Consider the following 24,890-nt stretch of genomic DNA (forward strand, 5'->3'; position numbering starts at 1 on the left):
TTAGGCTACCTGTCAACGTTTGGGACAGAAATCCTGTCGTCGGGGGGCTGCTGCTGGTGTTTCTGATTGGCTGGTAGGTGGCATTAAACTAACTCGACAGCTCTCAACTCAGCAGAAAACGTATACTCTAATCGACTTTTAACAGACGCAGAGGAACTTCTTGGTACACCAACGATGAACCAGCAAGCCAGTGAAGGCACTGAATAAGAAACTCCAGTCCATATCTCATTAATAGTGTAGGTGAAATAATTACCATTTGGCTTGCATAAATCAGATCCTTCCACCTGCAAAAGTGCCTTGAGGTAAATTTGATTTGATGTATAAACCATACCTACTAGATACTACCAGAACTGATCCACCGCATGGACAGTCCACCAATCATGTTTCATCGTTTTTTATTTAGACAACCCAAATAAAAGGCACATAAAACATTGCGCATAATGTTTACATAATTATTCTTGACAGACAGTACATTTAAAAAAAATGTAGGAATGTTTTACCTTTCTGCTAATCAGAAAGCCTAGCTTTTTATATACAAAATTACCATTGTTAATGTTCTAATACAAAAAGTTTTATAAAATGTTATCTTGTTTTTTTCCTTTCATATGTCTATCATAACTAACATGTCCTCTGAACTAATGGTTTTGTACAAAGATATACATTCATCTGCCTTCACAATATCATGCCAATTCATCAAGAATAACGACAGGAAGATTTGCATCTTTCTCTTCCAACTCAAAGTTCAACCGTTGTAATCAAATCAGAAACATTTGGTTAAATTTAATGTATGGCGCATGGTGTACAACAATTTGGTTGACCGAGCTGTTTTGCTCGTTTAGGTTGGTGAAGGCTTCTTCACAAATAAAGTCCATCACACACAGCTAGAGTAGGAAGCATTGAAGTGTGGAATAATCTTGCAAAAGCAGTTCAGGCACACTAGTTATTACGGCCACTGCAGAAGGACAAACGATACCACACGCATACATTAAACCTAATTTTTTTAGTGTTTTATTACAATATAAAAAGTCACTAGCCATCTAATGACAGTTTTGAACTCAACCTCATACTGAGCAAGCTCCATCGTCCACATGCAACATTTTAGAGACCAGTAGGAAGGAAATCCATTGACAAAATCAAAATGCCATTCCAGATTTGAGCAATTTCCTTGATTCTGTGTTGTCATGCATGCAATACTATCAAAGGCCTCAAACACCTTGCTGCTACAATGTAGATTCAAGGAAAAAGTTACCCACCAGAGCACAAAAGTCCACTGTTTTCCGTGTATAACACATTATCAAGTGTCAAAATACAGCTCCAAAGATGTGCAATGCAGTTTACGCAAACCACTGTCAGCTACAAGTGCTTCAAAGACTTCCTTTGTGGTGAGATTTTATTACTTGATATAAGCGTGGGCAGAGTCAGTTGGCTGAGAAGGTAAGCGGTCTGTCCTTGGGTAAATTACCCAACCTCCTCCTTCTTACCCTATGACAACACCTGGTTTTTTTTCATTTTAATTATCACTTAGTCCCTTTCACACAAAAAGAGCATTGAGACAGGACCTACCAGCTAGCTGTATAACCATGGGAACCAGGTGGCAGTTTTGGTACTACAGTAATGAGAACTTAGGATATAAACCACAAAAGAAAATAACAGAACGTTAGTCCCAATGTATTCCTAAACTTTCCATTTAGGACGGCCATATCAACAATGATAAGGTAACTGTTTTCCTAACCTGTGACCTGTTTTATTGTTCTGACAGGCCAAGAAAAAAATAGTGTCTAATATTTACAATGACAGGGTGTGTACGTTCAAGAAAAATATATAGTGCGTTCATCATGATTCCATTCACTCCAAAAAGTCAAATACTGGGCTACTCTCAGTAAGGTTCCTGAGAAAAAAAAATATTTGTTGTAGGAACCAAAAGCTGAAATATGTAGTGGGACACAAGAATCTAACAAAAACAAAACATTTTACCAACATGATAAAACATTATCACAATAAAATATTGTGAACTTTGGGAACTTTGCTTCTAGGGTCTTTACCAGGCCACTAGGTGGTCACGTTGGACACTAAACTGAAAGGCTTTAAGAAACACTTACAATTTTTTGATCTTTGAAATACTGTCATTTTCAGGATTTAACCTGGGGATATGTTTTCTGTGCAAGACTTTTCCTGTGTTCTGGTACCAATCTGTCATGTCATACAACTACTGAAGACATAAAACACAAATCATTTTAACAAAAACATGAGCATACAGCATCTAGAAGTTTGGAGTGTCCATTTTACAGATACATTTTTTAAATGGAGGACTAGGGAGTGTTAACAAAACATATTAAAAGGCATATACTTAAAATACTGCCAAGTGGCCAAAAGTTTTCCGTCAACAAATTCGATTTTAAAGTATCTTTCTATCTGGCAATGGATGTCTTTGTCCCTTTTTTGAAGTCCTTACAATGCATAAAACTATTAAAACTCATACACAGGCTATAATAACAAAATAGTAAAAAAAAAAAAAAAAAAACATTAGCTCTATACAAGAGCATTTTAAACATTTTATACCAGCAACACATTACCGTTAAAAGATTTGTTTGACGCCAAAGGCATGTTCTGATGAAAAAAAGCCGCCTGTTTTTTACATCAGCCATCCACTTGGTGAATCACTTAACAGCTGAATTTAACTTTCAAGACCTCAAGATTCTAGGACTGTCTGTTGGCGGATGAAGAGAAATAAATGCAGTAAATATCATCTACAGGGGTTTGCCAGTCCCCCTCTCACATGCTGCTTTTTAACTAATGCTGATACTGCTGCAGTGACAGAGGGGTACAGCATCTGGCTAGCACCCTATCCTCCGCACTACCACAACATAATCTACAGTAAGAGGAGGGGCTACTAAGTTAAGAAATAGTTAGAAACTAAGAGGGTCGGGTAAAAGGTAGGAAGTGTATATGGGCAGGGTTGGGGGCATTAGTATAAGGGGTTTAACATTTCTACCAAGGTGGAGAGGAAGGCAGGACTTGGGAGAGAAAAGGCATGCTATCCATGGGCCTCATGGCAATATTGAGGGGCCCGGTAATATTCATGGACATGGGGGAGGTGATGGCCACTGGGTGGGCAATATTCATGGATGCTGATGCTGGGATGTTGACGGAGGCCAAGTTGACGGGGCCTGTAATGGTCACTGGGTGCTGTAGGTTGACTGGAGAGTGGATGTTGACCGTGCTGGTGGTAATGTTCATCTGGGCGGCGATTGTGACCGGGTGGCTAGCATTGCCACGGTTCATTGCAGAGGTGATGGCAGCAGAGTTGGTGACGGGCGTTGCAGAATTGTGAATGTTGCTACCATCTGAGCAAAGACACAGAAACAAAGGAGAGAGAAATAAAGAGAGACATAGAGAAAGTGAGACATATGAGAGACAGAGAGAGACAGAGACAGAGACAGAGACAGAGACAGAGACAGAGAGAGAGAGAGAGAGAGAGAGAGAGAGAGAGAGAGAGAGAGAGAGAGAGAGAGAGAGAGAGAGAGAGAGAGAGAGAGAGAGAGAGAGAGAGAGAGAGAATGTCCTTTCTTTCCTGATAAATCAGGAAAGCCAACACACTCCACAGCTCCATAGGATTTGGGTTACGTGGGCTAGTCACTGCAAAAAGTACATACCAGACATGGGTCAAAAACTGTTTGCAAGTACTTGCTGTAAGCTTGATCTAGTGTTCCCAGTACAATGAAATCAATAGATTGTCCCAAAAGTACAAGGTCTGAAGTAAATCTCATCTATGCATTTGACCCAGGTCACGTCAACACACACTGATGCACTCTTTAAACTGTGGTAGGATTCATATGAACCTACCTTGAGTGCGAGAGATGTCAATAAGGACTTGGAACGACTTATTTAAGACCTCTCCTACCGTCAACTCACCTGAGGGGGTAATTCAAAAAGCAGGATCAACGTGCTAGCCAGCTTACTTTCTTAATATTCTGTATAAATTCAACCAATGAAAGACAACCGTCTTAAAACTAGAAACATTTCAAAATGTACACAACACTATCAACTCAACATCAGCGTTATTTATGAGTTGTGGTGTGAGTGGTAGCATTATTAATGAAATGGTGTTTATCAAAAGAGTTGTCTGGTTAACTTATTGATCCTGCTTTATGAAATAACACCCTAATTCCTGAATCGTCCTAAAGAACACACACCAAAAAGAAAAACATTCTCCAAATACTGCTAACTACCAAATAATAAACGGGCCACGTTTGCTGAATATAGCTCAGTGAAGTAAACAGTCAAATTTGGGTAGGGGGGTGGGGGGGGGGTGGGTCAGGGTTGGGGTTCTGCTGTCAGCTACAGTATTACCTTTTCGTAGCCCTGAGTGGTTCCACTGCCAGTCACTTAGCCCTATTCAGAGATACAGACAAATGGGGGTTACAGATCGCAAGGCTGCAATTGCAGCGTTAGGACAGGGCATCATTTAGGCCTGTATGCCAGAGGGCGACAGCAACAGGACATGTTGGAATAAGGGCTGGGCTTCCACCTCAATAGGGTTCCATTCTTGTCAAAACAATAGACGGCCCATCCCAAAATTCACTAACATCTTAATAGCATATGAATCTAGGCTAATCTAAGCTCCTGTTAATGAAAACATGTTTCTTTGACAATGACCACTGCACTGAACTCTGAAGACATTTAACTTGGTACTCGCCAGACCAATAAGAAAATATGTCATAAATCCCTGATTAAGTCATACATTAACAGAGCTATCCGCACAGAGCTAAAAAAAACTAAATGCAGATTGCAGACACATCAACACTTGAATAAAAGATAATTTTATCTTGGTATATGCCATTGCATTTCACTTTGGGGTAACTCATGTTGCAGTGCTAGTCTGCTATGTGCGTCAAGTACATTCAATTCGCAAAACCCTTTACATTTAGATTGTTTTATAACATGTCTTGCTCCAGGCTATCTATTTCTGTCAGTAGAGATACTCATCGGCACCTACACGTTTGTGAATGATAAAATAAGAACATCGCCAGCTAAATATTGTTGCTACTCAAGTGCATTGTTGCTGAATTTGAATATAAATGGAATGCTGTGCTGCCTTCTACAACACAAATAAGTATATGAGACCAGAAAGGTTAAATGAAATAATAAACTGACACCTTGAAAGGAAGCAGATGAATGAAATGACATGACATATGGGTAACATTCAAAAATGTGAACTTTGTGAAACATGGAGGACAAGCCTTTTACTGGCCAGTATTGTTTTGAGTGTAGGAAGCTTTGGGATTCAAATAGATCTTAGATCCAAGTTCATTAAAGGTGAGCATATGATAAAGGAACCATGTTGGAAGGTGACATTTTTTCCAAGGGGACTTTCCTAACCAATGCCATGCCCCTACCAGACTTTGAGACTCCCCTTAGCAACTGTGTCTGAAGATGATTAGTCTAAACACCTTTCCCTTGGAATATGTGCACACAAAACTATTCACATTTCCATTAGTAAAACCACCTTTGAAAATAATCAAACAATAGGAGTTTTAACCTTTAATCTAATTTGTGAATCACATCAGTTAGTGAACATGTGTGCCAGTGTGTGGCCCCTGGGTCAGGAGGGGCTCGTGGATAGTGATGCCAATGGAGAGAAGAAAGGGGGATCATACCTTTGTTACAGGGGTTGTTGAAGCTAGCCTGCCCGTGTGTCTTTAGGTGACTGGTGATGTAGGCGGCGCTGAGCATCTTGCCACAGATGTTACAGGTGACCTTGCCCTCATGCCGGATCATATGGGAGCGCAGACGATCTTTGGTGGCGAAAGCCGAGGTGCAGGCCTGGAACAGTGCATATTCCGTCGTTATTTTTTATTTCAAATACAGCAAAAAAATAATATTTGTAGTAGTGCTCGGTTTTCACAAAATACACTTTTGACACTTGTTTCAAATATGTTGCATCTTAATACTGTAGTCATAAAGAGAGGTCGGAGGGACAGGAGGTTCAGAGTGAAATAGAGCGAGCGGGGTCTAATAAAAGTTAGTGTGAGGACTGTGCGCAAGGAGCATAACCTCTTACCGTTACTTGGCATTTGAAGGGTCTCTCTGAAGAATGAACATGCTTCACATGGCAGCTTAGGTGGTCAGGCCTACAGTGTTAGAGGGATGAGAAGACCATGGGAACTAGGTTCACAACCTAGGTTACTGGAAACTAGGTTGCATTCACTATCCTCTCAAAAGGAGCTTAAGTTACCACACTACATAGGATATATTACATTAATTACAAATGGGTAAAAAGTATGATGTAGGATTGTTTAAAAAAATAAGTTACAATTGCTGTTCTTAATAAATCATGCTTGGTTATACATAATTTCAAATGTGTTGAATTTGTTAACAACCATGCGTTGAGGGCTGGCCTTTATTTTAAACAATATATACGTAGTTCTTTAAGGAATAAACTATTCTTTACTACACAAGGAGTGCAACTACGTTTCCATGTATCTCACTAAAACAGTACCTTTCTCTGGCCCAAAGATTATGGACATCAAAACTTCTTAAAAAGTGTTAATTTTGGTCCATGGAGCCCACATTTGCTGATGCAAAATCAGTCATAACAGAGCAAACGGTACTGTAATAATACATTTTCAGCCAGTTGATTATCATCATCTCTTACCAATAAAAATTCGACAGAACGATCAATAAAACTAAACCCTACCTTAATTCAAACCAAAATATTTAGACAAATAGGCCTACATAACAAAATTAAATACTGTACATGTAGGCCTATCTTTATCTGAAGTATTGCACGAATGTTTGTCAATTCTTTTAAATAAAAAAACAAAACATGGAAAGGCAGAAGCCCAACCAAATTATCGAAGACTCAATTTTGCAACATGACATTCACAGTTGTTTTAGGCTACATAAATCCTGTCAAAGATGCATGCACCTCTCTGGGAACAACAGCTGTGAATTTTACCCTCGTCTTCACTAAGCAGCACTGAGCTCAACTGGGGCAAACCAAGCCAGACATTTTTCCATCCAACAAAGAGGAAGGAGAGTGTGGCGCAAAAATGTCTCTAAGGAGACGGTTTCACACTGGCAGGCTTTTCACAAATGGTGAGCAGGCATCCGATCCCATCTTCTCAGGAGTGCAGTGGAGCTGAAAAGCTCACATTCCCCCCCCCCCCCTCCTCCTACTCGAGGATCCTTTCGTTTAAGCCTGCTACTGAAGGCCTCCTTAGTAAAATGGAAGTAAGGAGATTCACTTTGACCTCAAGTCACTGTAGTCCTAATGATATCACCAAAACCCTTTTTGATGTTAACTCTGTCTACTTCAACGCAATCGTGTCTTGGGGTGTAAAATGAGGCAGGAAAAAAAAAATAAAAAATTCTACTGAGCATCTTAAGAAAAAAGGGGAGGTCTAAAAATTTATGGAATAAATCAAGACCAGTCAGTCAAAACACTACCATTGGGAGCAGGAGTGACACTGGAGGCCCATCTCTTCTGGTGCAGTCTGGCCCCTGCAGCAGTCTCTCTGTCCCGTGCCGTTCTCCCTGAGAGGGGGGGGACACGAGGGTCTACTATATGACGTACGCAAAGCTCCAATTAAAATAATACAAGGGGCACACTGCTTGCATGTCATGAGCCGGTACTGAAACTGCATAGCTAGCATCTGTGGCCATGGTTCTGTTTGAACTACTCGTATGGAGAAGGCCGTACGTACATAGGTTTCTGTATGCCTGAGGAGTTCATAATGGGGACATCTTACAATATCTCCTAATTATCACTTATTTATAAAAATGTATTGCTACCTGTTATACACCTGCTTGGATCATGGAGATCATGTTTTGATATTATGAGCAGGGATGTAAAATATGTACACTACACTGACTAGGCCATTACCTACTAGAATTGTCTCTCGGACTTGTGATTATGTAAGATATCACATGAAACTCTACTTCCCTTTTGCAATTTGAAGTTGGAGGTAATAAGGAGCCTAAATTAATCCTTAGTAGTTCAGAACTAACAATTGACATACAACTGAATTTATGTTTATTCTCTCAACTGAATCAACCATTTTTACATTGGAAATGGCCACTTTTATCACATCTTATTTGAACTAAATAATCTTATTTAATCCACTCAGAAATCAATCTTGTTATTCCATGATAAAAAAGCCATCTTCTTAGTTGGCTGGAAAAGTCCCCAAATTCTCTCAATTCTACTCATTCACCAAACTATGCCAATACCACATAATCACTTCCTGCATTCTAAATCACCTAAATTTCCTCTCTAGTAATAGAAAATGTATTCAAGGAGGACAATGGAATTGCTTCATAATATTAAAGCAATGCAGCTTTGCCATAGGATACTTTTCTGGAATGATCCTCACTATAATAGTAGGCATCTCTGCATTTAGAAAATGTTTCAGATTCACATTGAATCTGTATGGTCGTCTTAGTAAAATGATAATAGTATCAAGCCTTTCATTGGCTGTTAGAGTGAGTAGGCCAGGTGTCCTCAATGGTCAGGTATTTAGCATGTTTACTAATGAGCAGTGCTTGACAACCAAAACTTGGAATCTAAACCATCTAAAATGAACAAATTGGCTCTTTGAACCTTTGTTCTTAGCCTGATGGGTTGGCTTAAGGGTAGATACTTACTTTGCATTAAATAGTGGGAATATTGATCTCCGCATTTTTTGCATCCAAAACTTTGAAGCACATTGAAATGAAAGCAGTGACTAAGCACCACTCTACCAAGTTGGTGGTGTCAATGAATTTTAACTCACCTTACTCAAAAAGGACACAGCACTTAAAAATAATGCAAGTAGAGTACTTAAGAATTCCTTACATTTGATTAGCTTCATTAGCTACAATTGAAAATAAAAATTGGACTTTTAGCGTTGCAGAAATATTCAAGCATATAATAAATCTGATATTCAGAAAAGAAAATAGGACCACATACCTCGAGAAGCCCTTCCCGCAGACAGAACAGATGTAAGGCTTGTGGACTCCACCATCATGTGAACGTACGTGGTACGTCATGCGATCCTTCCTCTTGAACCTCTGCTGGCAGATAGGACACTCAAACGGCTTCTCATCGGAGTGGGAGAGCTTGTGGCGGTTCAGGTGGTAGACATCCCGGAAGGCCTTGCCGCACATATCGCAGCCGTGGTTCTTCTTCACTGGTTTGGCGGGCTTCTTGGGGAGACTCTGCTGCTGCGGCATGGGCGACATGATGCTGGTGGCCGTGGAGGCGGAGGTGGTTGCCGTGGTGAGGATGCCAGCTATGGTGGAAATGTAGGAAGGGTTTCCGCTGTTCTCACGATGTGGCACAGTGGAGATGAGTGGCACCATGGTGGGTGCCGTCTGCACCTTCTTGGGTCGCGACACCATCTTGATGCCCGTGTGGCAGGACTCGTGCCGCCGCAGGTGGTAGCTGTCCCGAAAGGCCTTGTTGCAGTAGCCGCAGATGAAGGGTGTCTTGGATTTGGGTTCCTTCTTCACCACAGTGATGCCTCCGCCGCCACCTCCGCCCGCGCCACTTGCCACATTGTCCTTGAGGAGTTCCGCGGCGCTGACGGGCGGCTTGTGGTCCAAGGGGATTGGCAGCACAGGCTTCTGGTCTGGCGGTTCGGCGCCGGAGTTGAGGAGCGGCAGAAGGCTGTTCTGGGCCACCTGGTGCTGGTGATGCAGGGCCTCATTGGCCTGCTGGAGGGAGGACACACAGCCATGCAGAAGCACATCAGTACACACACACCCCTCAAGGCTACTTCAGCAGCATGTAGCAAAGAGACGGAAGGAAGGGGGGCAGGAGAAGAAAAAATAAAAAAGAGAGAAACGTTTCTGCTCTATAGTTACCAGGAGACCTGATAGATCTGAGATAATCTTGGAAGAGTAATTTTGTGGTGGACATGACAGTAGACATTCCTAGCAAATGCAACCACGACTTTTTCCCCCACACTTTTGTTGAAGGGCCTATTTAGGTAGCCTGCTTTTATGTACAGATCTAATAGAATTACTTAGTGCCATAATTACGCGAGGCTACAGATCCCTGAAGCATGACAACGCCCGATGGAATATGATTGAATAATTTAACAGAATAATATTGGAACCAAATTATTGAGACCTTTATTTTATGAAGGCTAAAATGTGCTTAGTGTAATGGAGGAAACTACAGCTACCACACAACATGTAGCCTTTGAAATCCAAGGTCTGTGCGGTTGAAACTTCTATGTCCTAGGACAGAAGGTGGCTAGGTGGTCACCGACACAGCTTTAAATATCATCAGAATTAGAAAGTGACTCAATCCTGGGACATCCCTGACAACAGCACCCTGATTTACAGGGGGGTTGGGATGCAGCTGTTCAACACGGTGCCGGATGACTAAAAAGACACAGGAGACATCATATTGAAACAGAATATTAAGTCTCTGCCAACTTTAAATCTAACCAACAGTGATTGCAACATATAGCATGATCCCTATCCTCCATCTCAGCTAGTTATCCTGCTTTGTAGGTGTTGGACCGTAAAGTTAGTCTCTTCCAGAAAATGTTTTCCCCACATTCAGATATCCACATGTGACAATGAGTTGTGAGGCATATTCTAGATGACGACAGTGAGCTAATCAAACATATACTTATGCGTACATCCACCCCCACAAGCGCACACACAGTTTCCTGCCAGTCAAGAATCTAAATCTGTTGCATGTAAGGTGATCTCCCATGGTGATGGAGCTGATTTTTCATGTGACCAGTCCTCCACAGGCACAGTGTGTTCTAGCTGAGTTGAGACCAGCACAATCTGTACACTAACTCGACCTTTCCACTCATTATCCATACACTCTTGTGGAAGTTGTAGCCTTTTGAGGTGAAAAACTAACAGTGACAACTTGGGGGAATATTGCAAGGTAGCACCAAAAGTGTATGCAAGCGGTCTACCAAGTTGATTGTCCAATTCTTGAGACAGGTATACATAAAACAGAAATCTATGAGCAAATTTGCCTATGGTATAGCAACAAAAATCTATACACCTTTTTGTAACAAAGTAGACATTTTTCATCAAATTTATGAAAAACTGAAGATAGAGAAAAAGAGCAGTGACAACTTCCCGTTACCACATGCATCTTCTGAACGTCACACCTAAACTTGTGGTTTACCTATTGGATATAAATAGCTGGTTGCTTTCACTACAGTTTCAAACTACTTTCATGTGTTTTTTGTAAATTTAACATATTGGCCTAGACCACGAATCATCCTCAACCCCACAAGCTAGCTTATACCGATGTCCTTCCACCCTTTGGAGTGTGCTACATGTGTTTTTAGCTATGACTAGCAGCTCTATGGCTCGCTTTGTCAGACCACAAAAATTGCATGTGTAAAAGGGGTCGCTATTGCAAATTCACACTTGTTCATTGTTGAGGTAACATTCAAATGAAGACTTGTGTGTCTTGATAAATAAAGTGGATTAATTCAAAGTAATGTTTACATTTTAAATACATTTAAAAATAAAATCTTAAATAAAAAATCTTTATTAAAAACGTCATTAAAATGTATCAAAAATCAGAGGTCGAATTAAATGTAACATATCATAATTAATCCTTCAGCAATTTCACCCAGCCCTACAATAAATAAATGTATGGCAAAAAGTTATAGCATAGGATCCTTGACCTTAGAACACAAAATGGTGCAGTCTTTAAGCCAATGCCTTGGCTAGATAACATGCCTGTAATCTTAGGTAGGAGCTAACAAACAGCAACGATACATTTACACACACACTTTATTAAAGTGTCAGCCTCAGTAATAAAGTGGTGTAGACGTCATCTTAAGTCTGCAGCTGCCAGCATTGTCCAATTGGACACAGCACCCCACAAAAGATAGGTTGATGGGAGGGGGCGGGGGGGTTTATGAATAGCTTTGGTCTGTGACCGAAGAGACATTCACATTGTAACCAGCAGCCCTACAACGGGACAACTGAGGATCCAAAGACAGAGACAATCTTGTTCTTTTCTAATGACCATAATGCAGGGGTTAAACACCTGACCGCTTGGCTTTTCAGGTTCAGCCAAGCGTCCCGACCCGGTCAGTCGGGCAGGGGATGTGGTCTGGGGAGTCAAAAATGTTTCCTTTTGTGGAGGACACAAATACAAGCAGTGATGCACGTATGGCCCTCAGGGGGGGCCTTTGTCACAGCCGCTCTTCTGAATTCAGATACTCTACTTGTCTGCTAACCGAGTGCATGCTTACAGTAAACAACCACACAGTCTATTTGCATTTCAAGATTAGGAATGGTCATTAAAGCTGTGAGACATCACAGTGCTCCCCCTTATTAAAGTCATTTTTAACTGTACTTGGATTTACTGATGAAAACATTTCCTGTAGGCTACATAGGTCTGTGTGTGTGCGAACACAGACAGGCTGGGCCCTGCGTGTGTGTTTGAGATGACCAATCACAGACACTGTAGAGCAGGGAGAGCAGCCCGCTGTGCCTTCACGCTGCTCTGATGATTTTGATACAAATACACTCTGAAGGCTGAGGTCATTCCAAGATAAATAGTGCTGAAACTGAGTGGGGGGCGTGGAAAATAACCAGAAACAGCACACAATAAGAGCAGCCTGTTCTGTTTTCATTCATTCCGATACGGGCGAGGGTTTACAATGATGAGGGAGAATCTCATTCAATAGAATGTTAATCTGTTTGCATATCAGTGCGTCTCGAAGCCAGGGGCTGAGGCTTGAAATCCAATTGTTTTCAACAGGCCCACTTCTGCCCCCTCTAGCTAGGCCTTCATTCTAACCAATGACTATAGGCCTAGTTTAGTACTATGACTAAATACCACTCTTCTATGTGAGGATATGATACCAGCTACAGTGTGGTGCTGGCTAACACCATGCATGCAGACAAGTGACACCCTTATTACATCCCTTCAATTACTGTCACAAATTTACTTCTCATGCAAACCTACTGGAATACACAACAAAAAAATTAAATACAAGTTGCACTTAAGTTATTTGGAGCAGAGTACAAAACTGTAATTTACATGCACTTTAAGTGAGAGAGACTCAAAACCCTATTCCTCTTGAAGGGGGAAATGTAGGCATTTATGAATCAATCTGATCAGATGCAGGAGGATTACGACGCGCCTGTTAAGAGCATGACATATCTTGACAACCCCCCTCCTCTTTCAACTACATCCAGCAATACAACGCCTAGAGAACAATAAGTGACGCAGGCTAGACTGGAGTACAGTCTCATTAGATGGCTCATCACATGCAGTGAATGAAAAAAAAGACCCAAATAACAAACATGGTTTCTAATTTCCTCCACTTCATTGCACCAGATTCAGGTATTTCTGCCTTGTTAGCCAGAAAATAAAACCATCACCATGGATCCTCCCCTGATAATTAACTGAAAACAGCTGCACCACTTCAGTGAGAATGGAAAGGAGATACAGCTTTGTGCCAGCAATGCAATTAAATGGAAAGCTACAGAAATAAAGAAGTTACAACCTGCACTGAGGTCCTCGGTTCTCAAGTGTAAATTTGACCCCAAAAAGTGCGTTAAGTTACTACCATTTCAAAAGGAGTAACAATTTCTGTACAAAAATAGCAACGGGCCATAGCTCTTAGTTGGTGCAATTAAAGTACAACTTTAATTGCACCAACTGTGCCATCATGGGCGACGATTACGACGCGTCTCTGCCTTCCCTGTACCAACTGTTCTTGTGTCTGTCAGACCATATGCTTTTAGCCCATGTGGAAGATGCATACGTACAACGTATACAAACACGATTTAAGGTATTTACTATACCTGCAGAGGAGTTACTTTATCGGACAATCTAATTTGGGGTCTTTAGTTGTATGAATGTTAAGATACACTATATCTATTATCTAATTTATATGAATTCATTTCAAGATGGAGAATGTTTGACAACACATTCGCTAATCTTTGTTTGACGACTCGCTAACCGCTGAAACTGGTTCTGAAAAGGTGTCCATGCAAAGACTAACCACCAAAAATCTCAGATGCATGCACGGAGCAACGAGGTTGCAATGGTCAGCTAGCTTGCCGCCGCCGGAGCATAATGCATACTTCGAATTCTTTCTCCAACCCGCGCTTACATATTGAGGAAAAGGCTGAGTGTAAATGGGAAAAAGGGGGGAAAGTTTGTAATCGGAAATGGGGATTATCTCCTTCCCTCCTCGTGCCCGGTAATTTCGCTCATTATTAACCAATATCCACTGCTTAAAGTAATTCCACTGATATCGCACTTAAAAATGTATTCATTTTATAACCCCACCAGTCATGGCTTGCTGCAAGAGGTGTTCTTGCGACGTTATATTTAAGAGGCAAGCTAGCTGCTAGTTTGAGCTAGCTATAGCTAGCTTCCAAGCTTGCTAGCCCAGTTAGCTTGCTAGCTAATTAACTAGCGCGGGCATTAACACTTGCTCATTCCTAGATTAACGGTACGCGTGATTCACTTTCATCAATAAACATTTATAATGGTGATCTTAAACAAGAATAGTCAAAATAAAAATATATAGAAGACGGACGATCGAATTCCCTCTCCTCGTCATCCATAAACCTCACACAGCTGGAAGTCTGGGATCTAGCTCGCTAAATGGCTTGGCTAGCAGCTTCCATGCTAGTCATTTCGCAAGCTAGCTAGGGCTAGCTAGCTAACGACCATTGTTTTGCTTGGGTAGCTCTCCATGATTCCTACGCATCCAATCTTAATAAGCAAGTCCCCGTAGTGAAATAAGAGGGGAATTTGAATGTTTTTTCTAATTTCCCAATATTCCAACTCTTACCTGGAATAAAAATGTACTCCAACTCGGTTCCATCGCAACACTTAAATTCTCCAGGAAACCTACAAGGAATAGGAATCTACAACAAAGCAGCTAGCTAACATGGCAGCTGCTCCAACTTCCTGTAAGCCTCCGCTCCGGGCTAAACCATTTTCAATGTGTACTTTTTGTGGGATGTGAGGGATTTCAATTTTTTGGAAGATACAGTAGACACATTCGCTAAGTTAGTTGAATGTATATTTTGTTAATCATAGGTATATATGCGTTACAATTATACAACCATACAGTAACATTTGTCAGACGTATAACAAATTTATGAATCAATGCATTTAGTTTGCACCGTGGTAAAGGGCTCTGGGTAAAATAAGACGAGTTGGTTTCTTATTCGCCGCTTCTTATTCTCAAGTGGGTCTACCTTAAATCACAGCTAAACTGCTATGATGCGAAGTGTGTGCAAATGTGAGCAAACACAACAGCAACATGTTGATCTCATCTATAAACAATTTAAATTGGTTTACGATATTCCGCAAAAAATAACTAGGCTTTTGTTCTATAATATATTTTTAATATTGGCATGTGGTGTGGAGGGCATAAATGCAATATTCTGCAATGTAAGCTATACAATGGACTCAGTGGGCAAACTTTCTTTAAAGGGAGAAATAATTATATGAACAGAATTAACTCCATCCCATTTAGATACCAATACGTGTGATTTAATCCATTGTAACCAATTTAATTGGTCTCAGGAGGGACAGAGAACAATTAACCCCGGTTGGGTAACCTGTAGTCAGAGTAGTATAGGCTATATGATAAGAGTGGCTATCCTTAATATTCTCATTATCAGAATCAGAATGGGATTTATTCGCCATGAAAGTTTGCACAGACAAGGAATTTGCTTTGGCAGGAAGGTGCATACAATAAACATATACCTAAAATTTAAATATGTGGACTATCTATACTACGGGTACATAAACTAGCAGTACTAAGTGGGATTAGAATAGAATTAAATATACAATAAAATAAAATATAAGTTGCCGTAAATTACAATATAAAAAATACAAATGTACAAGATACCATTTTGTAATGCAGTGCAAAAAGCAGTGTGTTTTAAGCTTACTATAACATTACTATGTTTTCACAGGTAGGGGGTTATGAAACAGAAGGGAGAAACGCAGTGACAATCCGTAAAGACACATTATTCGGTTGAAGGATGGGCTGTTCACTCGATGCATGTAATTAGTTTTTACTGGCAAATAGAACATAGAGTAGGCTAACTAAAGGTTATAGACATTGGACTATACTTTGAGCTGTCTTAGAAAGCATGATAAATATGATGACATATGTATCAACAAATGAGACATCAAAGCATGTGTTTGAGAGGGGCGGAGAGATAGACCGGCAATTGGTTAAAATCAAGCAAATCATTTGGATTTCATCAAACAGGATAAGTGGTGAGAAGTTATGTCTGTGACATCCAGTCTTGTCCAGTAGGAGGTGATAGTGCACCTAAACGTTGGTTGCCATCCTCTATAAAGCACCGCAGAAGAGTAGGAGCAGGAAGAAGATTTAATTACTGTTATTGTGGTCGAGTCCCTTATCATTTTTGCGTTCTTATTACCGTATGGTCTTAATAGCGTCCGAAGACTGGGTTAGATGGTGTGAGTTTATTACCCTCTTTGTTTGTTAAGACAACTATCTAGTTAGCCAGCTAGCACTCGCCAAGCTACCCTAGACAGATGCGCCAAGGTAGCTAGCTATCGTTATCTAGCAAGAAATCGCAATGACTGTTTTCGTCCACAAACGTGCTTTTATGTTTGTTTTTACTAACCGAGCTACCCTGTGTAGCCTGGTTGATACTGTAATTGAAATCATATTGGTGGTTGATCAATCGAACCGTGTAGCTGTATACCATATCGGATGAATTGCACAGGCTAGCTTGTTTAGATTAGCCATACCTAATTGTTAGCTTGCTAGCTAGCTAGCTAGCTGTTTGTACGGAAATGCTGATCTCACATGCTTCGTAGGACCCATCCACCGATGGAAAGGGGGACGAGATGTTGCTTGCTAGCTTTTTCAAAATGTGTCTGCTTGGTATATAAGAGACGTAGATTAATGTCGAGACTTATGGTGACTGTGCAGGTGGCAATGGCGGAGCGCCGTGTGGAGTGCTCATGGAAGAAGCACATCGCAGAGCAGCTGAAGCAGAGAGACCGTGTGCAACGACAGGCCTTTGAGGAGATCATCCACCAATGTCAGTTGGATCACCTGATGCACATTAGTACCAAGCACGCTGATCATTTTATGTGAATGTGGTGTCATGAAAGGATGAGAAATTAGTTTGTTTGTTCCAGATAATCGTCTGTTGGAGAAGTCAGATCTACAAACTGTACTCTCAGAAAGATATCAAACTGACAAATATGACCTACAGAGCAGACATGAGGCCAGGTAAGCAATGGTCATGGAAGATTTCTGTAATCAGGTAATGATATTATACACAAATTGGAAGCCTTCTAACGTTGTGATTCGTTTCCCAGCCCAGGGGCAGACACCACCCGTAATGATGCCTTACAGCAGGAGATGGCCCAGATGAGAATCAAACATCAGGAGGAACTGACAGAGCTGCACAAGAAACGTGGCGAGGTTAGCCATTTCATGCTTGCCTGTCTTCCAGTCTTATCACAGTACACATTTATCATTGAGATGTATTGCATGTTTGCCTTTTGAATCCCTGTTTTTTCTCCTTGCTCAATACCAAATGATTGGAAATGGCAAGGCAGGCTGGCTAAGAACAGGCACAGGAATCAAAGGCTTCACTGTTATTTCTAGGTGACCTTATCACTCACAAGACTGCTGCTGCCCTGTCCAAAAGACATGGACACTAATAACTTGACTATGAAAGATCAGGCCAATATGCATGTGGTCAGTCAGACATTGAACAGACTGTGCTGTATTCGCTTTGGGGTGGCTGATATGCATGTTCTTGTTGATCATAAAGATGTCCTTTGTGATGTGTTTCTGTCTTGTCTGTGCAGCTGGCCCAGAGTGTGATTGAACTTAATAACCAGATTCAGCAAAAAGACAAGGAGATCCAAAGCAATGAGGCCAAGTAAGTGTACTCACAAGCTGTTCATGCATTTCCCATCGGCATGTGATTCATTTTACACTCAACACTTCCCCAAACGACCCTCACCTTCGTCCTTGTCTGTGGTAGGATGCTGGAGTATCAGCAGCAGATAGCTAAACTGGAGGGGGATTGCAAAGAGCTACACAACTACCTGCAGGACCTGGAGAGGGCCAACCAGACTCTGAAGGATGAGTATGATGCCCTGCAGATCACCTTCAGTGCCCTGGAGGAGAAACTGCGGCGCACCACCGAAGACAACCAGGAACTGGTGTCCCGCTGGATGGCTGAAAAGTCCCAGGAGGCCAACCGGCTCAATGCTGAAAATGAGAAGGACTGTAGGTGAGTGCAGAGAAAGGTTCAGGGGTCTGTTCTGTGTCCCATGTAGTAATTTGCATGCAGAGTTTAATTTTCATTTCCTTTTTTCCATGTTAGACGTAGGCAAGCTAAGCTCCAGAAGGAACTGGCGGATGCTGCTAAGGAGCCACTGCCCTTTGACCCGTGAGTACCTTGTGCTACAGTGGCAAAAAGTTGCTCTTGGGTTTTTATTGTCCCCAGCAAAAACATTTGTAAAAATCCCTCCATGAGTCAGCACGACACCTGGTGTTCATTCGTTTTGGGCTTAAAGATACAGTAGCATCAACTCTGCAAATTTCTTATGTTTCTGCTGACTCATGGCCTGTCATCTGCCCTCTGCAGGGATGATGATATTGAGGTTGTACCAGAGGATTCTGGGAAAGTGCCTGGAGAGGCTTCGCCTAACCGTCCGCTTAGTCGTACTCCCAGGTAATACAAGGCGTCTTTGTCCTGTTAGAATTCCTAGAAGCATGAATGTGTAGCTACGTAGTTTCAGGGGTTCCCCCCCCCCCCCTCCATGTAGTTGATAGTCCTCTTTCTGTTCCTGCAGTAAACGCATATCACAGCCTCCTCCAGGTGGTCTATTGGACTCCATCTCCAACATATTTGGGTATGTAACTGAGCACTAATCTTTGTGCAGTGGCCAGTGTACAGAGATCTTTCCTGCTCTGTGGGGTCTTTTGTGTCCTCGTCAGTGTATGCTCCCATGCTCCTCTCTGGGTGGGCGTGTCCATCCTGTTGTTGATGGCTTCTCTCTGTCTGTCTGCAGCGTGTCTGAGTCTGTGCAGCCTGGACTCCTCCCATCAGACTCCAGGTGAAATGCCACTGTGGTGTCAATAGAGCTCACAGTTGTCTGTGCCTGTAATTGTGTGTGCTAGAGGAATCTATACTAATGGGTTCATGGACTAATGGATCTATACTGATGGATGCTTTTGGTTTCATAGAAGACAGTTTCCCCAACCAAAGGGGGTTTGTAGACCAAATCTGGGATGTCTAACACACAATGTGATTTATGTAAATGAATCCCAGAATGAAAGTGCATTTCAAATTGACACACAATGGATTTGTTTAGTGTCAATCAAGTTATGTTCCTGTTTTATGATTGGATGTTGAGAGGCAGAACATAGAAATCTTGCGGGAACACAGGAATTGTAAGGCATTGCTGACTTGAGTGCATTTTGCTATGAGAATTCCTAAATGTTCCCTCAAGGCTCCCATAATGGTCTTGTTAGGTTTCACCTCATGTTGGCGTGAGGTAGTTTTAACGGTTGCATAATTGTTATGAACTGACCTGCTTATGATTGAGGTTTTACTGATGTCTCCTGCTTCCATCGCTTCCTGACAAGATGCCCCTCTCCCATTGCTCTGCTTCCCGACCATGCATTGGACTTCTATGACCATTGCATGTTGAGCAGTGAATTCTCCAAACATGCGTGTGTTTCCCTTCTCCTCTGTGGTTTTAATTGGAAAGGTAATTAGCTGAAGGGTGAACAATGTGCCTCCTTGCTCCACAGGCGTCGTCCTGGCAACTCCTTCAGCTCCTCACCTGAGAATGCCGAAGCTCCGTCTGGGGTGTGTGCGGAAGTCCATGTGCCCTCGACCGCACTGCATGTGTTTGTACGTACCCCAATTTCTTTGACACACTTTTTTTTTTTTGTCTGCCCACAGTCTTGAGCATGTGGTTCTTTCAGAAGCTAAAGGTCGATGATGAGATGTAAAAGGTCTGATTGCCCAAGTCCCTTCCCAGCCCTTAAGCTCCCAGCAGCCTCTGTTCTCTACCCAGCATGCTCTAGTTGTGCAGCGTTGGACTCGGGGGGCTGCTGACAGACATGATGACCATCAGAGTTTGTGTTTCTTAGAGTACAGTGATTCACAGTCATGATGGACATCTGACACAACCAATCACGATGGAGTATGGTGGCATGGGAATGGGATAGGTAGATGATCTCCAGTTTTCAAGCTGAGACCTGAACTTGACAATGTTACAAAGACTATCAGGAACTTCAACTGACTAGGAAGGAAATATTTTTGGCTGCTGTTTTTCACTTTTCCTCTCCCTACCTAATGGCCTTTTATAGAGCACCTGTTTGTGTGTGTTTGTTGCAGGAGGCCCATGACGGGGAGGTGAACGCAGTTCGTTTCAGTCCTGGTTCTCGAATCTTGGCCACGGGGGGGATGGACCGTCGGGTCAAACTATGGGAAGTGGTCTCAGGTGTGTTCAGTGGTCTGGATTGTGGCATAGTTTTTCTACGGAACATGTTTTCAGGTATTATGGTCGATGATGAGATGTAAAAGGTCTGATTGCCCAAGTCCCTTCCCAGCCCTTAAGCTCCCAGCAGCCTCTGTTCTCTACCCAGCATGCTCTAGTTGTGCAGCGTTGGACTCGGGGGCTGCTGACAGACATGATGACCATCATAGTTTGTGTTTCTTAGAGTACAGTGATTCACAGTCATGATGGACATCTGACACAACCAATCACAATGGAGTATTGGGCATGGGATAGGTAGATGATCCCAAGTTTTCAAGCTGAGACCTTATTCAGGAAACCATAGGGAATTGATGGTAACTTTATCTTGCTTGAGTTTTATCATCTTTAATAAACCACTGTTCTGTCTTTTCAGGTCGCTGTGAACCCAAGGGTGCGCTGACAGGCAGCAATGCTGGTATAACCAGCATCGAGTTTGACAGTACTGTAAGTGTAATTATTGTGTGCCGCTTTGGTTTCTTGTCACAGTGTCTGCGGTACACAGTGGTTTTATTTTATTCCCATTTCATTCTAACAGCAGGATAGTAATAAGGTGTTTGTTTATAGGGCTCATACTTGCTGGCAGCCTCCAATGACTTTGCTAGCAGGATCTGGACTGTGGACGACTACAGACTGAGGGTGAGGAAAGACGAGATCCAACGTAATTTTCTTGAAAATAATAAAGTCCACCCGTTAATGTCAGATGTTCATGGTCAATGATGAGATGTAAAAGGTCTGATTGCCCGATTCCCCTACCTGCTGCATGCAACTCCCAGCAGCCCCTGACCCCTACCCAGCATGCTCTAGTTGTGCAGTGTTGGATTCAGGGACTGCTGACAAACAGGATGAGCAGTCTGTGTCTCTCAAGAAACAAAGATTCAGTCATGATGGACATCCAACATAACCAACCATCAAGGAGTTGTGGGCCCTGGTATGGGGCTGGGCCACTGATCTCAAACCTGTGCTGAGACCACACAATTTCCTCCCGCCTCAACAATGAGTCATTCTTGGGCTGTGACATTCATTGTCGTTGCTCTCTCCTTTTGCAGCACACGCTCACGGGTCACAGTGGGAAGGTGCTCTCTGCCCGCTTCCTCCTTGACAACGCACGCATCGTATCTGGAAGCTATGATAGGACGCTTAAGCTGTGGGACCTGCGCAGCAAAGTCTGTTAGTATTTTTCCCAGCATTCGTCCTGCTCTTAGTTGACTTTTTTGGTTTGTTTTTCTTCCAATTCTACTATTAGTCTGATTTTGTTGTTGTTGCTCTAATAGGTATGAAGACGGTGTTTGCTGGCTCCAGCTGTAATGACATCGTCTGCACCGAGCAGTGTGTCATGAGTGGTCACTTTGACAAGAAAGTACGCTTCTGGGACATCAGGTAAGAACCCAGCGCTGTGTCCATTTAGCACGCACACAACTGGAGATGAAAACATTAACTAATTGTTTATTCACTGAAGTCCTAATGAAGCGAGTGTGTCTGATGGCCGGCTGGTGTTGGTCCTGCAGAGCTGAGAGCATCGTGCGTGAGCTGGAGCTCCTGGGCAAGGTCACGTCTCTGGATCTGAACCACGACCGCACCGAGCTGCTCGCCTGCTCTAGGGATGATCTCATCAAGATCATCGACCTGCGTACCAACGCCGTCCGCCAGACCTTCAGGTGGGGATGGTCGTGGCGCTGGGATGCTACTAGGGGACACAACAAGGTTAAAACGGTTGTTGTCTACATACAATCTAATGTTCTGTCCTTTTTTCCTCAGCGCTCCGAACTTCAAGTGTGGAGCTGACTGGACCAGAGTGACCTTCAGGTGAGTGTTCACCATTTGGTGCCAAAAGCCTTCACATGGCTGTAGTTGAGATGGTACCCTCGTAGATTAAAACATTTTACTCTTCTCCCTCACAGTCCTGATGGCAGTTATGTAGCAGCGGGCTCTGCAGATGCCACCCTGTATGTGTGGAACACACTGACAGGGAAGCTTGACTGCACGTTAGACAAGAACCACAGGTTTGTTTGAGCAAGACTTCTGTTGATCACTGGTAACTGTGAAACAAGAGCACTCATCAGTTCATTGGCTTGAAATGATAATGTTTGGGTCTGTCTTTCAGCACTGCCATCAACGCTGTTTCCTGGTCACCGTCTGGAGCTTTCGTGGTCAGTGTGGAGAAGGGAAGCAAAGCGGTTCTCTGGTCTGACATGTGATTGGCTAAGCTCTGCTCCGGACATTGGGTGGCTTATTGACCTGACTGTAGAATGGAGATCTAGACATTGGACAGGAGGGAGTCTCGTAGACCTACCCACATTGCGCTGCACACTGACACTGGACTTTAATGTGTGCAGATTTCTAAGACATGGGCCTGATTGCAGCAATGAATAGGTGTCCCCCCCCCCCCCCCCCCCCCCCCAAAAAAAAAGACAAAGCCCACGAATATGGAGAGAGTATTCTCCCAGTGAACATGATCATATATCAACTCAATTTACATGATATCCAGCACTGTCAATTATATCACCTATAAACCGGATATATGAAAGATTATAAAACCGTTATTTTAAACTGAGCTGGGTTGTCTGTTTTTACAGCATTGATGTGTATATGGTTAACCATTACCTTTGGAAGGAGAGGATTTTGATGTAGACGTCTGTGTGCATTTGGGTTTCATTTGAGTTCAATTTCCTGTTTTGAACTTAACAAAATACATATATTTGCATTGTCCACTGCTAGGGGTGTGTTCTGTAATGCTAAGCTACCTAAGGATGTGTAATTGTCACCAGCCTGTTAGAAACGTTGACGTGAAAGCATGCTTGCTAGCAGTCTAAATGGGTAAGCGATATTTCAACACATGCATGAATAAGACTGTGCCAATCACAAAACGGTGCCCTCTAATAACACTAAAACAAAGAATGACTTGGCGATACGTAGCTCACTGACGGCTTTGAAGTTGGCACTGAGGATCAAAAACTTTCAATTATATTTATGCTGCCGTATTGTTTCCAACAATGTTTTTTCCTGTCATAGTAAAAGGAATGGTGAGTCCTTGTGAGGTTTGTAATATTTTCTGGTATTACTTAACCAGTAGGAGTGTGTATGACAACTGTCTTTAATTCTAAATTTCTCAAACAGTCAACCAATTGTTATCCAGTTAGTGTTTACACATTGGGATGTTTGATCTTTCCAGGAAACTGCCTCAAAGAAATGCATTGTGCTCTTAAACTTGATTCTGTTTGACACTCCATGGCGCTTTTTTATTCTGGCATTCACAATCCATAGGATTTTTGATTCACAAAATGTACAGTTTGTGTACCTCACTACATATCAGCTACCAGTGTTCTTCTGTACAGGAAGTCCTGGCCATAGAGGGCAGTGTGACATGACCTGATTCAGCTTGGCTGGATATGGTTCAAAGACGTTTGTACTTGTTACCTTCCTAAGGAAATAAACATACAAACATAAAACTAGAGAAGAGATGGATTCTGGTCTTCTGCATCCGCCCCCCCCCCCCCCGTATCACCACGAGAACAGTACCAAAATCTGGTCTTCGGTGCCTTGCAGCACTCAACTAGCATTAATCACGGTTTTGTGTCTAGTTTTGCGGAAGTGACCCGGGCATTGATTCTAAGGAAAGAGACATTTTTTACCGCCTTGATAATGGCTGATTCTCTGATCTCCTTTCGACTGAACAAGGGACGGTGTGCTGCTGATCAGCTGTCCTTTCCCCTTCTGTGATCAGCAAAACGATTGTAAAGCTTAAGTTATGTACATGTAAATGAAAGTTCCTCTGTATGTTTTAATGTATGCACACTGAAAACGTGTGGAAAAATGACTGTGTCTTTTTCTGTGGGGAAAGAGGTTGTTGTCAACCCTAAGAAGAATGAAATGTAAGAAACTGAAAGCAAAACATTTAATGTACAGTATGTCCGAGGTCTTTTACAGATATGGGGTCAGATATATAGCTCCTGTTGAATGTTCATAAACTCTTTGAAGAGATTGTAGTGAGTCATTTTCCGTTCCTTAGTGTAATCGCATTGGTCTCCCTGCTGATGTCAGCGACCAGACTGCTGAGTTTAACAACAAGGTATTTACAGCTTAGTGTCTTAACACAACTAGACATAACTGTATTGTAGTGGGCATTGGCTAAGCCACATTTTTTAAATGACAGTGAACAGGCACCTAATAATCAAACAGCTGGTTTGCCAGAGCATTAACATAACAGAAATCTTATCCATCAAGGTGTATTGACAAACCAACATATTTCACTATCATAATAAACTGTCATACAACAGTCACCTTGAGTATTCTATAGTGTCAATAGTTTGTTAATATTGTGAGATATTTTGCAGGGCTCTACTTCAAGGCTGTTGTGCTTTTGAGGATTATATCA

At 42.2% G+C, this 24,890-nt stretch overlaps 2 protein-coding genes and 3 non-coding genes across 12 annotated transcripts; 4 read left to right on the forward strand and 1 right to left on the reverse strand.

The window, feature by feature from the left end:
• Nucleotides 1–378: 378 nt before the first annotated feature.
• Nucleotides 379–14,927, reverse strand: vezf1b (vascular endothelial zinc finger 1b). Of its 6 annotated transcripts, XM_062473621.1 has the most exons (8): nucleotides 14,796–14,927; nucleotides 8,951–9,696; nucleotides 7,450–7,536; nucleotides 6,062–6,131; nucleotides 5,658–5,823; nucleotides 4,351–4,392; nucleotides 3,844–3,912; nucleotides 379–3,344 (listed from the first exon to the last, which is right to left on the reverse strand). In XM_062473621.1, the coding sequence occupies exons 1-8, from the start codon at nucleotides 14,826–14,828 to the stop codon at nucleotides 2,989–2,991; spliced, it is 1,569 nt and encodes a 522-aa protein (XP_062329605.1). In that variant the 5' UTR covers nucleotides 14,829–14,927; the 3' UTR covers nucleotides 379–2,988. The 6 variants fall into 6 exon arrangements, with proteins under 6 accessions (XP_062329605.1, XP_062329607.1, XP_062329606.1 ...); XM_062473623.1 differs by lacking the exon at nucleotides 7,450–7,536; XM_062473622.1 differs by lacking the exon at nucleotides 3,844–3,912.
• A 1,367-nt stretch (nucleotides 14,928–16,294) lies between these two features.
• On the forward strand, nucleotides 16,295–24,496 carry atg16l1 (ATG16 autophagy related 16-like 1 (S. cerevisiae)). 3 transcript variants are annotated; one of them, XM_062473957.1, is made up of 20 exons: nucleotides 16,295–16,450; nucleotides 16,932–17,043; nucleotides 17,144–17,237; nucleotides 17,327–17,432; nucleotides 17,825–17,898; nucleotides 18,004–18,255; nucleotides 18,349–18,414; nucleotides 18,613–18,699; nucleotides 18,821–18,880; nucleotides 19,040–19,084; nucleotides 19,785–19,887; nucleotides 20,377–20,482; nucleotides 20,892–20,962; nucleotides 21,083–21,154; nucleotides 21,565–21,685; nucleotides 21,790–21,895; nucleotides 22,024–22,173; nucleotides 22,274–22,321; nucleotides 22,417–22,518; nucleotides 22,620–24,496. In XM_062473957.1, exons 2-20 carry the CDS (start codon nucleotides 16,938–16,940, stop codon nucleotides 22,711–22,713), a joined length of 1,863 nt encoding a protein of 620 aa, XP_062329941.1. In that variant the 5' UTR covers nucleotides 16,295–16,450; nucleotides 16,932–16,937; the 3' UTR covers nucleotides 22,714–24,496. The 3 variants fall into 3 exon arrangements, with proteins under 3 accessions (XP_062329941.1, XP_062329942.1, XP_062329943.1); XM_062473958.1 differs by having other exon boundaries at nucleotides 16,303–16,538; XM_062473959.1 differs by lacking the exon at nucleotides 19,040–19,084 and having other exon boundaries at nucleotides 16,306–16,448.
• On the forward strand, nucleotides 19,970–20,238 carry LOC134029714 (small Cajal body-specific RNA 6). The gene has a single exon (XR_009931682.1). It is a non-coding gene; the product is annotated as a small Cajal body-specific RNA 6 (non-coding RNA).
• LOC134029715 (small Cajal body-specific RNA 6) lies at nucleotides 20,544–20,804 on the forward strand. Its single transcript, XR_009931683.1, has one exon. It is a non-coding gene; the product is annotated as a small Cajal body-specific RNA 6 (non-coding RNA).
• On the forward strand, nucleotides 21,227–21,487 carry LOC134029716 (small Cajal body-specific RNA 6). The gene has a single exon (XR_009931684.1). It is a non-coding gene; the product is annotated as a small Cajal body-specific RNA 6 (non-coding RNA).
• Nucleotides 24,497–24,890: the final 394 nt, after the last annotated feature.

Source organism: Osmerus eperlanus, chromosome 11 (assembly GCF_963692335.1).
Source record: "Osmerus eperlanus chromosome 11, fOsmEpe2.1, whole genome shotgun sequence".
Taxonomy (NCBI): domain Eukaryota; kingdom Metazoa; phylum Chordata; class Actinopteri; order Osmeriformes; family Osmeridae; genus Osmerus; species Osmerus eperlanus.